We start from the raw sequence: 13,923 nt of genomic DNA, 5'->3' as shown, positions 1-13,923 counted from the left end.
AGATGCTGCAAGAAGCACATACAGGCTCATCTGGACACACCCTACATCTGCATTACTGTGCACTGAAAAACTCTACTGTAGAATATTACTTGTATTTACAAGTACTAATCTGCGGCACAGTTTATTAGTTTACAGAGGCCTAATAGGGTCACATGTGTAGTTGCTGAAACATTTACTGAGGAGCTAATCAGGCATCTCCATAGTAAATATCTCATATAGACACAACCAATAAAAGCTGATTGCACACGGTCCAAAATATTTAGTGATGAACAAGAAGAACTAGACCACAAGGTAGAATGTTACAAATCAATAAGAATAGTGCTTTTTATCATAGTCCCAATGGACTTTGGACTTGTTAAAATCTCACAGTGCTCCGAATAGATCAAATACCTGTTTTACAGATTAGTAAACTGAAGTGCTGGGAAGCACCATCTAATGAAGGACCTTGATACTTTTAATCATGTGCATACGTGGAGGGAGAAAAATTTGGGGGTGAGGGCTGAGCACAGGCAAGTATATGTGCACATGCCCCCCCAGTAGGAACGTCTGTGTGGGGAGGGGCGGAGGAAGAGGGAGAGAGAATGGGAATGGGAATGGGAATGGGGATGGGAATGGGGCTGGCCAGGGATCAGGAGGGAGCAGAGCCAAGCCAGGCCTGGGATCAGGGCCACCCCTTCCTCCAGGCCTAGGATCACTGGTGCCAACAAACCTGCCACCCCCCAGCCCCCAGGTGCCCAGAGCTGGGGGACCAGAGCAGAGCCTGCCTCAGCTGCTCCACCAGGCCAGAAGAGACGGAGCCCCTGGGACACCCACAGCTGCCCCGCCAGACCCTGCACAGCCAGGACAGGGTGAGGTGCAGGATGGAGCTGTGGCCCATCCGGGAGGTGCAGGGAGCGGGTCGCAGCTCCCTCATGTATATCAGTGAAATTCTGTCCTCAAATTCCATGCCGTCTCAAAGGACTTCAGTAGAGTGACAAAGATACAATTAAGGACAGATTTTTGCCCACCAGATTGACTTTGCTAAATTAATTAAATCCTTTTTCCAATTATGTATTTGTTTATTGATATGTTACAAATGGATTACAAGTATCTTGTTAGGACACATCTAGAGCCTAAGGTAAATTTGAAACCTTATGGTTAGTTTAGGGAAAGTTACCACCGTATAGCATGATATTTTACTCCTATGAGTGCAGGAGGAGTGTGCGTGTCAATTGTCAAACATTCACTATCATCAAATCATATATGATTCATGACTATTTCAAATTTCCAGAAATTAGTTTCCTTTTGTGCTTGTAATTTTTTTAAGTGGGTTCACTCTGAGCATGCAAATGATTGTGACATGCAGTAAAACTTCAGTAAAATAGCAACAGATAAAGCTACTTTCTAGTTTCCTTTTCAGCCCTTATTAGAGTCAGAGGGAGATATAGTGAAAAAGAGCATCTTACTTTTCTCTTACCTTGTTTTCTCCCCCACCAGAGTCCAACCGAGAGGCCATAACTTCAGCAGGAGGTGTCATACCTTTACTGGCACTGGCCAACTCCTATGATCCTAGGGTCCAACAAAATGCAGTTGGAGCTATTCTTAACCTCACACAATCAGGTACTTTCAAGTTAATGGTTCATCTATAAAGTGCTTACCTAAAAAAAATGTCTGACACCACAGCTGCACGCACACTGGCAACCAAAAGCTGCCGTGTGTCATAGCTGCCCCAATTCCCGCACATGCCTCTCGCAGAATCTCAAAGGGGTTTGAGATGCTGCAAGAAGCACATGCAGGCTCGTCTGGACACCTTACTGCCTGCATTGTTACACTTCTGATAGCATGCCTTGATTTTTCAAATTCAGTTAAGCTACATTGCAACCTATCAAATCACCACTCAGGAGACTGACAGAATTTTCAGATATTAGTTTTTCTCCTTTTGTGTTGATGGATTTTTGAATAGATTCACTCTTTAAAATAGACTGGATGCATCTACATGTGCATTAGATCCAGGAGCAGTTTACTAGGGAGGCAGGCATCTACACATGCAGGGAAGTGGGGGCAGATTTGTTATTAATGGCAGCAAACTGCTCCTGATTCCTGGGGCCCTGCATTGGGCCCCTGCCATCACCAAAGGGAGCTCTAGGCTCCACCTCAGTATTAGCCCAGGGGCTGGCAGGGAGCACTGGACCAGGAGATGGCTGTCTCCTGGCCAGGGTTGGGACATTGCTCCCTGCCCCTGGGGGCTGCCCACTGCTGGGGAGGGGACCATGTCCCCCTGCCCCAGTAGCAGGAAGCCCTGGCTCCTCAATCAAGGCAGGAGGCATAGAAAGAGCTGAGGGGGAGGGGCAGGTGCCAGCCTCCTGCCCTGATCTGCCAATGGGGCAGTTAGCAGCGAGCCCCCAGCTGGGTGGGGATTCCCTGCCCATCTGGGAGCTTGCTACTAGTTGCCCCACTGGCAGATGGTGCAGGGGGCTGGGACCTGCCCCACCCATGCAGCTCTTTCCAAGCCCTGTGTCTTGATTGTCCAACTGGGGCACAGGCCTGGGACCTACAGCTGACCGGGACAGTTCCCAGCCCCCGCTCCATGCTTGTGAGGTGGGGGCTGGAGAGGCTGTTCCCACCCAGCTTCATGATTAACAAGCTGGGCAGGGAACAGGGTCCCCAGCCACCACCACCAGGGATCTCCCAGTGCCAGCTCCATGGTTGTGGAACCAGTGCTGAGAGATCCTTATCTCCCAGCGCCAGCTCTGAGTTGTAGGGCCAGCGCTGGAAGATCCTTATCTCCCAGCGCCAACCCCGTGACCATGGAGCTGGCACTGGAGGATAAGGATCTCCCAGCCCCTGCTCCCCGACTGCAATCTGAGTGGGGGCTTGGAGCTCCCTGCTGCCAGGCCAGGGGGACATAATCCTCACCTGGGCTCTGGTGGTGGAGCCCACCCCTGCAGCAGGCAGCTCCCAGGGGCAGAGAGTAATCTCCTGCCCTCTGCTAGCTGGATGACCAGAAGCAGATTTGCTCCCAGTCAGGAGTTTACTTGAGTGCTACCATGCAGTAACTCGTCATAAGTAAATTTGCTACTTGCATTAGCAGGTAGCAAATTTACTTGCGATTAATGAAGTTTGTTGTGCAGTAAACGTGTACAAGTGTAGACGTGCATGCTTACTGAGCATGAGCAGTAAACTATGCTACTGCACAGTGAAGCTTCTCATGTAGACACACCCACAGTGACCTAACAAGGGCAACCTCTGCTACAACTTTTACTCACTGTCTTAGGACACCTATACCTATACAGTGAGGCTGCTCTGACACGCTGTAATTACCATACATTTAATCAAGTCTGCTGGAGCATGGTAATTACCTTACTCCAGCATCACATGTATCAGCATCCCCACGCTGAAAAACTGGTGGCGGAGGCGCTTTAACTAAAGCTCATTTGAGTGTCCCTGCAGCCATTTTTCAGTGTGGAGACGCTCCAGAGGCTCTAAGTAGAGTGTCTCCCCAACACTCCCAAAGCATGTGTATAAACACTCTTCTATTCCAAACCTGGTGCTGCAGGATATAAATAAGGGCAAATATTATGGACATGACTGTGCCATCTCTGTACTGACCCTGGGAATCATGCACCGCCAACACGCCCCTGTTCAGTGCACACCAAACTCTGAAATGAGGCCATGTCACTGTTTGAGACTGTTCCTCTGATTCAGGTGTGCTCACTGGTATCTGCTTTATGGTGGCTGCATTGTGCCTTTTCCAGGGTTTGGTACACACAAATTGGGTCCACTCTTAGGCATGGCACAGAGGTAGTGTAGACAAGCTCAATAGGTTTGATTCAAGCTTAATGGATTATTGCCATGGACTTCACTGGGAGCAGGATTTGGCATCTGTAATAGTATGTCACGTTATTTTTCATTAATTCTGATAAGAAAACGTAGAAAAACATTATGTTGTAGAAATAAATCCTATTTGTCAGGACAGTACTGTCAGGGCTGCTCTGTCCCTTTGTGTACTGTGGGAGAGTGAGACTGCTACTGTTGTACAGAGTCCAGATTTATTTATTTTTTAAGGTGGGATTTTAAAGCTGTAGACAGCAGACAGCTGTGAACCTTCCCTTTGCTTGGCACTTCTTGAGCATTTTTAATCTGGCATTATGACTAAAATGGTTCTATACTGCCATTCTTCATGAGGGATCCTTCAGCTTCTGAGCAGACTTTATCTTCTATGGAGTGTCAGTCTCAAGTCATTCCTACTGCTGCATGTGTCTGGATGAATCTAAATTACTGAGTGGTCATCAGCTGTCCATATCCATTTTACTTCAAAAAGTTTCTGTCCTGGTATATCTATGTGATTTTATGTTGGGGGAGAAGGCAATTTATCCACTGGGTTCTTTCCTCCCCAACACTGAAATGTGTCCTCTTTTTTTTGCCTTGCAGAATGGATCCAACAAGTCCTGTGCAGGGAGGGAGCCCTCCCAGTTCTTACCTTGCTGTTAGAGTCTCCTGACACAGAAGTGCAGGTAGAGCTAAAGCAAACTGCAGCTTTTAAGTAATAAAAGCAAAGTATGCCATTCTTGATATTGCATAATTTTTAGAATTCAGAAATAAAATATAATGACTAGAGATTTATCCAGGCAGGGATGGATAGAAAAAATAAGGGACATAAGACCTTTTGTTTTGTTTTGTTTTTAATTTAGTGAACCAAGAGGAGCTGTTATCATAATGAATCTGGTTGTGTGAAATACGCCCAATGTGGTGAACAGATGTTCAGCTCTGATAGGATAATGCATGTGCTTATGTGCACACAGAGATGCTGTGAAGTTACCTTTCTACTGTCTAGGGCAAACTGAATGGCTTCTGTGTTCTTGAATTACCCTTTGCACCAGAAGAAGCTATTCATTATTGCTGTTGTTACACATTTTATACATGGTGATGATAATAATATTATAATTATTTAAATCATTTGTTGTGTTACAGTCACACCTATGAACTTCTGTTTTAGACCAGGTCCCGCTATGCTATCAACTGTCCAAAACAGACTCTTTCCCCAAAATTAACATCCAACAGGGGTGTATCCAAAGGGAATGTGGTGGCAGAGTCACTCCCCCCTTTTCTCACACACCACATTTTCAGAGAGGTTTCTGATCTGACTGGCATCTCAGTACAGCTTCTGCCAGAGCTCCACTTGTGCCATGAACTCTGAGCTCACCAGCAGTTCAGTGCAGGGTCTAACCACATCCCCCAATTTCACTCAGCTTCAGAGCCCAGGGCATGAGCACTGCATCTGTTTGTCTTCCATTGCCACCCTCCCCTGCTGAATTCAGCAGCAAGGGAAAAGAGGATAAGCAATACTGGTGCCCATGATCATATATAACCCTTTTGTGATTATGCACATATACACACAGTTACACCCTTCTCTACAGGAAATAATCTGGTGAAAAAACAACAATAAGAATAGACACAATAGATAGCACTGGGTTGCTCATCCAGTTTGTCTACTAGCCAACACAAGACTGTCTCTCAGGGTATGTTTTCTAGTTTTTTTGTCCAGTCTTATGTGCCATATGGTGGATATCACAACTACCTTTCACAAACTATTTCAGTCTTCCAAGCTTTCCTAAATACTCATGTTAAAATACCCTCACTATTTCAGCTCATTACGTGTAATTACATCTCCAGGTATCTCATGTAATCTGTCCTAGTCTTTGCAGCCTTCAAATATTTGCAAGTAGTTACCATATATGCTGTTCCCTGTAGTAATGTGTGAACACACAGGGACAAGAGGGAATGTCTACCTTGCAGGATTCAGTGTAGTATAATGATATCTGAGTAAGTTTTAAATGAGTTAGCGGTTGACCTGAAGTGACCAGAGCTCAGTGTGGGCTTATTTACTCTGTGTTGATCTCTGTGCTGCTGCAGGTGGAATAGCTAGCTCGAGTTTCTCTGTGCCAAGTCACAGTCACTTCTGTGCCTGCAGTACAGATATAACCTCAGTTTATCTTCCTTCCCAGTCTATAAGGTATGACCCATTCAAGCTTACCTCCTCAGAACTTGCTCTGAAATGTAACCAGGTTTTTAGTATGTCTTCCCAAGCTACGTTGATGTAGACATACCTAAAGTAGCTTTCATTTAGCCATCACAGCTACCAGTAGCAGCATAGCTGCAACAGCAGAGACTTCAGAGTGGTGAACCAACTGAACAAGTAGGTTGGCATAGCCTAGAAGGGTTAAATCTATAAAGCCTTCTACAGAGATGGTGTGTGAGAGCAGGCTGCATCTGCACAGAAGAAACAGCTGTTGGAACTCTAATCCTTTCTCTGTTTCTTCAGTATTACAGTTGTACTGCTCTAAGCAACCTGGCAGCCAACTCCCATCACCATGAAGCGATGCTGAGAACTGGTGAAGGGTTCCTTCTGCGGACACTCATTTCTCTCTTGTCTTCATCTGTGGAAAAGGTAAAGAAGAGAATATGGGGCGAGGTGTATACTTGCAACAACAGTAGCAAGCTATGTCCTGATGCTCCCTTAATTGTGTATGTTACACCATAGCTTATTCACAATGAGTGTAACTAGATTGACCAGGCTTTATAGTGTAAAGCAAAAATAGAAGAGACTCCCCAAATGCAGTATAGATTGCTTGGTATTCAGGTTGTAGCTATATTGGTCTAGAGGAAAAAGCAATCAGGACTCATAGCAGAGATGATATCTTTTATTAGACCAACAAGATTTTTGCAAAAAAAAAAAAAAAAATTTAATTGATTTAATTTCTTTAATAGACCAAGGAGTGGTGTGCCAAGCAATTAAAGATTTTTTTTTGTAAAAATCTTGTTGGGCTGATAAAAGATATCATCTCAACTATGAGTCCTGATTGTATAGATTGCTTAGCACACCTTCCTGGTCCAAACAGTGGGATGTGAAAAATGTTTCTGAAAATAGATTTTATTTATTGGTTTTACTTTCAAAATGAAAACACAAATGGGGCTCAGCTGTAGGAGTGCTCAAGTGCACTCACATCCAGAGACCTGGACAGATTCATTCCAAGAACTGCAGGCCACTTATGAAGCTGAGTATGCCGTATGTGTTGTGTGTTCATATCTAGGATTTTGGTTCAGGCTTCTCTGTAGATAAGGCATTTATTAGTGTAGTTGTAAAGCTCATGTAATTAATCTTGTTCTGACAAGCCTGTGCAGCATTCTCTCTGTGTTAGCAAATTCCACATCTGTTGGATGCTAGGTAGGTAAACTATGGATATAAGGCAAACTCTGGGTATATTTATACTAATGCCAGGGGCTACTCCCACTATTTGGCTCTGACCTACTGGTCATCCAGTTTTAAAAAAACTATTTAGTTTGGTCCTGGCAACAGTTTAGCACACTCCTAAAGCTCTCCTGAGAATTGAGGCTCAAGACTGAGCTTCCTCTGTATCATTTTACCCCCTCATGCAAAACATTGCTGAAGTATGTACAGTGTCTGTGATGGCCTTTCTGTGCTGTACTTTGTCTCCACTGCTCTAACTGGAGCCAGCATAGAGGTATAGACAACTAGTTGGCTTAATTTCCAAAACCACTTCATGCACATTTCTTGTTCCTGTTGTAGGAATCAGGCTGTACTCTACTTTTCTCTCTTTGTCTGCTTCCTGCATGCTTACAAAGCAGAGCAACATAGACAGGAGGGAGTGGCCCATGTAGTTCAACTTGCCCCAAAATAAATCATTTGAGAGAACAGAGATCATTAATGTGCCCCAGATTCTTCTTCACTTCCTTGAAAATGTGGAAGCCTATAGATAGGTTTAGCCCCGACTTATGTTAAAAACATCTATGTATGTGATGCCTCCTATTGTCCCAATATCTTTAAGACCAGGGCATGCAACAGCACAAGCTGTTGCAGAAAGTCTCCAGTAGTTTATATTTGTTTTCACTTCCATGCTTCATGTGGGGGACAATGCAGGGAGAACATCTAGAAAATATGCCTGAAGTAGAAACAGTGTTATAGGGAAGCAGCAGTGAGCAAAGTGTAATGGAAACCTGAGGAATATAGGATCCCACAGGATCCATGGTGAAGTAGGGAATCCTGAAGGATCCATCCTGAAAGAGGGATTTTCTACTTTCAGCCTAGAGAGAGAAATATTAACACAGAAACGATGCATATTAAATTTCGGTGCTGCTATCATCCACCGTCCTCTGAATGGATATTTTTTTAGGTGACCATGAAGCTGTAAGGGTGCCTGTAGACATCCTGGGAGGCTGCTCCAGTGCACTGTAATTACAGCATGTTGGAGCAGGCTCAATTAACCGAGTCTGCTGGAGCATGGTAATTACTACGCTCCAGCAGCCTCCCATGCACGAGTGACTGGGTCCTCCTGAATCAGGAGGTTCACCCGCAGAAGCCACTGACCCTATCAGGGGGAGCACCAGCCCTACTGACAGCATCGGTGTCAGCCATTGGGGAGGCACCGGCCCCATCAGGGGGAGTATGTGCACCCCCATGCACCCCCTACCAGTCACCTATGCTCCAGCGTCTCATATATCATTGTCCCCATGCTTCAAAATGGGGGGGGAGGGGGCACTTGAAATAAAGTTTGTTCAAGCACCCCTGCCACCATTTTGAAGTGTGGGGACACTGATACACAAGATGCTGTGGCGTTTTAATTAGAGTGGCTCTTGGGGCCGCTCTAATTAAAGGACCCCCTACCCCCATCTCCAGAGCACATGTAAAAGTGACCTAAGGGGTTGGTCCTGCCCCTGCCAATTTCAATTGTGCAGAAAAAGAACACAGGACAGTAAAAGCTTGTGAAAATGAGCATGCTATCACCAATTTTCCTTTCAACAGGTAACTTGGCAAGAAAGTGCCTTTTTCCTTTAGATACCCCTAGATGATAATGGTCAACTCACCCTCTCCTCGCTGATCCCAAGTGCTCTTTCTCCCAGGGTGCTTTTATGCGCTTTAGTGTACATTAACCTACTTTAATGAACATTAAAGCATCACTTTAAAAATGCAGTTTTTTTCTTAATGTACATTAAATAGGTGAATGCACATTAAGCATCACTTTAAAAGCATGCTTTTTAGTTAATGCACATTAAGACAGGCCAATGTGCATTTTCCTAGTACCTCACCATGGAGGTACTAGATTTCATAGTACTAGATTTAATGCATATTAACTAAAGCCTGTTAATGCACATGTAGACGCACCTCCAGATGTCAAACAAAATGAAGACCAATGGCAATAATATAAATTGAAATAACTAGAAAGCCTTCAAATAATCAAAAAATCTATGCAAGGCCTTGATGTCATTTTCATGTCTCTAATATTGCTCACATAATCTTTACATGAGTGGTACTTCTCAGATTTTATCTATAGGGCACTGAAATAGGTTGCAGAAAGCATATGAGGAGTGTAGGGGAATTAGTCAGTCTTGTCCTTGACATTAGCATTGTGGAGGAATTACACCCCAGTCTGCCTCACTGTGGTAAGCAGACAGCCCAAACGCCCCATGTGTTACCTGCCTGCATGACTAGATGGGCTCTAAAAATCCCAAAGGGAGGTGTAACCTGCTCCTCTATTGTCCTGGGTTCATGCTTCTGCAGGTCATGCGACTAGTTATCTCACCTGGTCAAGCTGATGTTATTTGGAAGCACTGGTCAGCAGCCAATGGGGCTGCTTCTGGTGGGAACTTAGTGATGAAGTCACAATAGGTGTATAAGAGTCCGACCATGAGAAAGGGGGGCAGACATGTTTTGGGACACAGCAAACAAGCCATCCAGCCTCCAGAGAAAGAGCTCAGTCAGACTCTGGATGTAAATGTGAGTAACATGTGGATTTTAGCTAGTAACTTAGGATGATTTGATCTAGAAGTGTACCAAAAGGCTACCAAGCTGCTTCTGTTTGCTCAAGGTTCTTTCTTTTCATACATCACTGACCTGTACCCCTCCCCATGCCTACCCTCTCCAATCAATAAAGCTATCTGTTATAGCAAGCCTTGCTGTACCTGCTTGAGAGGGATTAGGTAAGCCTCTTAGCTCCCTTGCTTATCTGACTAAGGGAGGCTACTGTTAATGCTTCAGGCTGTATGAAGCACCCAGATATATCCTACTGGGGTTAAGCAACCCCAAGCTCTACAGGGTCTGTATAGCCCAAGCAGCATTGAGTCCTAACAGAGACTGGAGCTCGGGTGGTGGCAACGGTTACCCCAGGCTTGTGGGTGTACTCCAGGAAGGGGGTTTGCCAGAAGTTGGTGCCCTTGGGGAGGTATCTGAAGCTTGGTTTTGGTTGGGTGCAGTAAGGTGGGTGGCTCAACACTTGAGAGCCCCGTACTGGCCCACCACAAGCATTACCTTCTATCCCATCTTCCCTTTGACATCTATACCAGCTTGGCTACCACAGTTTTAGTTATTACTAATGAAATTGGTGAAAACAGAAATCTACTTCTCAGAGCAAAATAATGTCCATTTCCTTCAGGGGAAAGCAAAGCAAAAGCACAGAAAATGAAATATGTCAGTTCATTTTGGTGCTGTTCTTTTGAAAAATCTGATGTAAACAAACATTAAGAATGAAATGTTAGCTTCTTGCCAGCTTGCCAAAATACACTGGGGTTCTCTAACCTACTCAGAAATAATTGACTATAAAGCAAAAATAGTTCATGAAAGATGTTTTGAATTTGAGTTTGAATATAAACATTTTGAAAATGTGACATTTTTACTAAATGTGAAAAATATTTCAAATCAGAAGATATTCTGGAACATTTACATTTTGGAAAAAAAAATTAAAACTCCCTTTGAACATTTCAAAATTTAATTTAGAATTTTACCTTATAGATTTTGTTTCATTCTTATCTTATCTTTACATTGTTTAACAACATGTACTACTAAATACTACTGATATGTCACAATAGTAATATAACCTAAACAGGAGACACCTGAGGTACAGACATAAGTTACATTTGCCATGCTATCGGCCCTCTGAAAGTGCTCTAGAGCCATGCTGTGACACACAAGCATGGCTGCAGAGCACTTTAAAGGTGGCCAGTTGCATGACATATTAACCCTCTTCAAATGAGGAATCAGATGAAGGTGTTCCACTTTGGAATGCCTTAGGGAACTTCTGTTCCCTAGAATTAATTTGTGGTGTGATCAAGGCTGGGCTGATGTAGCCCAGTCCTGCCCTCAGTACTATCTGCAGAAAGGGAGAGGGGAGTGAAGTGCAGGCTGGGGTTTGCCAGGCCTGAGCTGGGGGTGTGTGGATTGAAGTCCCCTTGCTTCATGATTCCTCCAAGGTGTTCCCCTCCCACTCCAGCTCAGGTCAGGCAAACTCCAGCCTGCAACTCACTCCCTTCCCTTCTCCCCCCGCCTTTTTCTGCAGACAGCGCTGGAGCTGGGGGGAGGCAGGGCCTGAGCTAGGGGAGATGGGTAGCTACTCCATTGCAAGCAGGCTTAGTTCCAGTGTGACTCAACAGGCATATGTCTGTTTGGATGGGGCGAGTATCTAACTAATGGTGCTTTATATAAAGCACTGAGTTAGAGCAGGGGCCTGCATGTCTGTCAGCACCCTTGGAAACCCCTTTTCTTCTTTTCTCGGCAAACCAGTATGAAGTAGCAGCTGCCCTTAGTGATTTGAAAAGTAAAATGAAAACAGTGTTTCATTAGTTATAGCAGGTCATATTATGACCTCAGACAATGTGCTATTTCTTCTGACATCCTGAAATTATATAAAGTTGATATAAAAATGGAAAATGCCATAAAATAACGTTCAAAAACCAAAAAAATCAAAATAATTTTACAATCTGAATCAAAATTTCAGATTAAGGTTTCAAAATTACATTGTTCCAGAAATGATAATTTTCAGTATATAAAAATACTTGACTATATTCCAAATTAGAAGCAAAACTGCTTTCAGAACATCAGGGGTTTCTATAAAACATAAATTCCAAGTTTCAGCCAGCTCTGATTAGCATGGATTAACCAGGTGTATGTGCTGGTGAAAATTGAACTAATGCCTCTATATGCTGGATTTATCTAACAGATTTTGAAAAAAGCCAAATAAACTCTGAATAAATCCTTTGAAGGCAATTTTGTAGTCTACTAATGCTTCAGATTTATTTACATTACTTTAGCTGACCTATCTGGTTGCTGAAATATTCACTCTCTTCACTTTTTTTTTTAATTGTCAATATTCAGGTTTCAAGCCAGGCTTGTGTGTGTTTGAGAAATTTGGCTGTAAGTGGTAAGTAATGTCTTCAGAGGCAGGGATGAAATCCTCTCTCAATTTCCTTTTCTTTTTTCAGACCAGACATCAGACTTGAGGAAGTTCTCCTTGTTATGAGCCAAGTTATGGCTTCCCCTACTAGGTGTACTTGGGAGTCCATATGCAACATGCCTCCGCTGGAAAGAACAGGCTGCAGGCCTGTGTATGTGTTGGGGAGGTGTGTTCTAGTTAACCCTGCTTTCAGTGCTCCCTTCCCCAGAGGGGAAATGTCTTCAGAAGAATGTGAATGGAGAAATGCCCCAATTCTTCCTGAGTATTAGCAAGTTTAACAAGCACACTCCTAGTGATGACGACTCCAGTGCCCAGAAAGTACTGAGGCAGAGACAGAAGTCCTCCAAGACTGCTGGTTGGGTGGAGCATCACCTCCGACTCCTGGGAATGGCTTTGTCTTAGGAAACTTAGCTTGCCCAAAGCATTTACCTGTCAAGCCCCATGTAAATGTGCAAGATATGTTTCTACAGTATAGGCTGGCAACAGAAGAAGGAGAAGCCTCACAATGGTATAAAAAATGTGCACAACCGCCAGCCTGTTTGTTGAAAAAGTCTACACAGGCTTCTTCACTTACAGAGTAAACAAACTAAGATCTCATGAGAGACAGGAGCAGAGGAGCCCTTTCCCCTTTGCTTGTCCAAAAAAAGTAGTATGTTTTACGGCTTCTGTAAAAGCTTTGACTCCATCTGCTGGCTGTTTGAGGAAATTATTCCTGCTAGAAAAGTACTAATGTAATATAGTGTTGGAATGATATTCCGTGATGATCCAGGAAATGTGAAGGGCAAGGATTGTTGAGATGATATCTTTTACTGGATCAACTGAACAGAAACATTTGGATGCCTATTTTGCTGGGATCCTTTGATCCTAGCTGACTTCCTGCCGCTTAGGCAGGGGGCTGGACCCAACAATCTTGAGAGGTCCCTTCCAGCCCCAATGTTTATGAAATCTATGAAACTGTATGATTGGAATAGACTTAGGCAAGTTTTTAAATGCAACTTTTGAATATATTGCATTTGAAAACTTAGGTCTTAGTGTATCCCAACCATGGAACTGGTCCAATAAAATATATCACCCACAATAATCCTTACCTCTCTAAGTTAATATAGATACACTAGTTACGATGACTGAGGTATAAAAATATAAACAGAATAGAGCTTTCTGCAATGCTTGACATCTCTTTCTATCTATCTTTCCCTTCGCATGACAAGGCCATTTAGAGGGCCAGGTAGATATGCACCTTTGTAAACTAACTAAATAAAATATGTATAGAGAGAGAGATACACAGAGAGAAAGCGCACAAGCTTTTGTGAACCCAAGTTCACTTTGTCAGATCTTGTGAAAGGACAGCATAGAGCAGAGTATATAGTGGAGTAAGAAATTAGAATACAAACAGGTAGGAACATGGGAGTGCGGGGGGGAAAGTGCTGTGAGAGGCAACAAGCAAAGGGCCCATAGAAACAAGATTGTTGGCTAGTGAAGAATGCACTGGTCCTTCATCCTAAAGAAAATAGCCAGAAAGTTGCTGTATTTCTTTGATGACGTTTCCACAGCCTGTAATTTGTGGTGCTTCTCTCTGGGCTTTTCATGATGAATTGCATGTAAGGGCATATCTACACATTGCCCTATGGCGATGTTGTTACTGCACCATGCTTTAGTACTTCCTTTTGGAAGTACTAAAGCACGGTGCAATAACCACCCATAT

The 13,923-nt window shown here is 43.7% G+C and overlaps 1 protein-coding gene across 2 annotated transcripts in view; it reads left to right on the top strand.

The window, feature by feature from the left end:
• The window catches only part of LOC109304749 (vacuolar protein 8-like), an 86,852-nt gene that overhangs the window by 20,210 nt on the left and 52,719 nt on the right, over window positions 1-13,923 (top strand). The window contains exons 5-8 of one of the 2 annotated variants that reach the window (XM_019527551.1): window positions 1,477-1,599; window positions 4,411-4,493; window positions 6,302-6,427; window positions 12,143-12,188. In XM_019527551.1, coding sequence (XP_019383096.1) covers window positions 1,477-1,599; window positions 4,411-4,493; window positions 6,302-6,427; window positions 12,143-12,188 — 378 coding nt within the window. Of the gene's footprint in view, window positions 1-1,476; window positions 1,600-4,410; window positions 4,494-6,301; window positions 6,452-12,142; window positions 12,189-13,923 lie in introns of both variants that reach the window. The other variant, XM_019527550.1, reaches the window with a different exon arrangement.

The sequence above is a fragment of the Gavialis gangeticus genome, unplaced genomic scaffold, assembly GCF_001723915.1.
Source record: "Gavialis gangeticus isolate Ggan-Ray unplaced genomic scaffold, GavGan_comp1, whole genome shotgun sequence".
Taxonomy (NCBI): Eukaryota; Metazoa; Chordata; order Crocodylia; family Gavialidae; genus Gavialis; species Gavialis gangeticus.
This window is presented reverse-complemented; position numbering and strand designations above follow the sequence as displayed.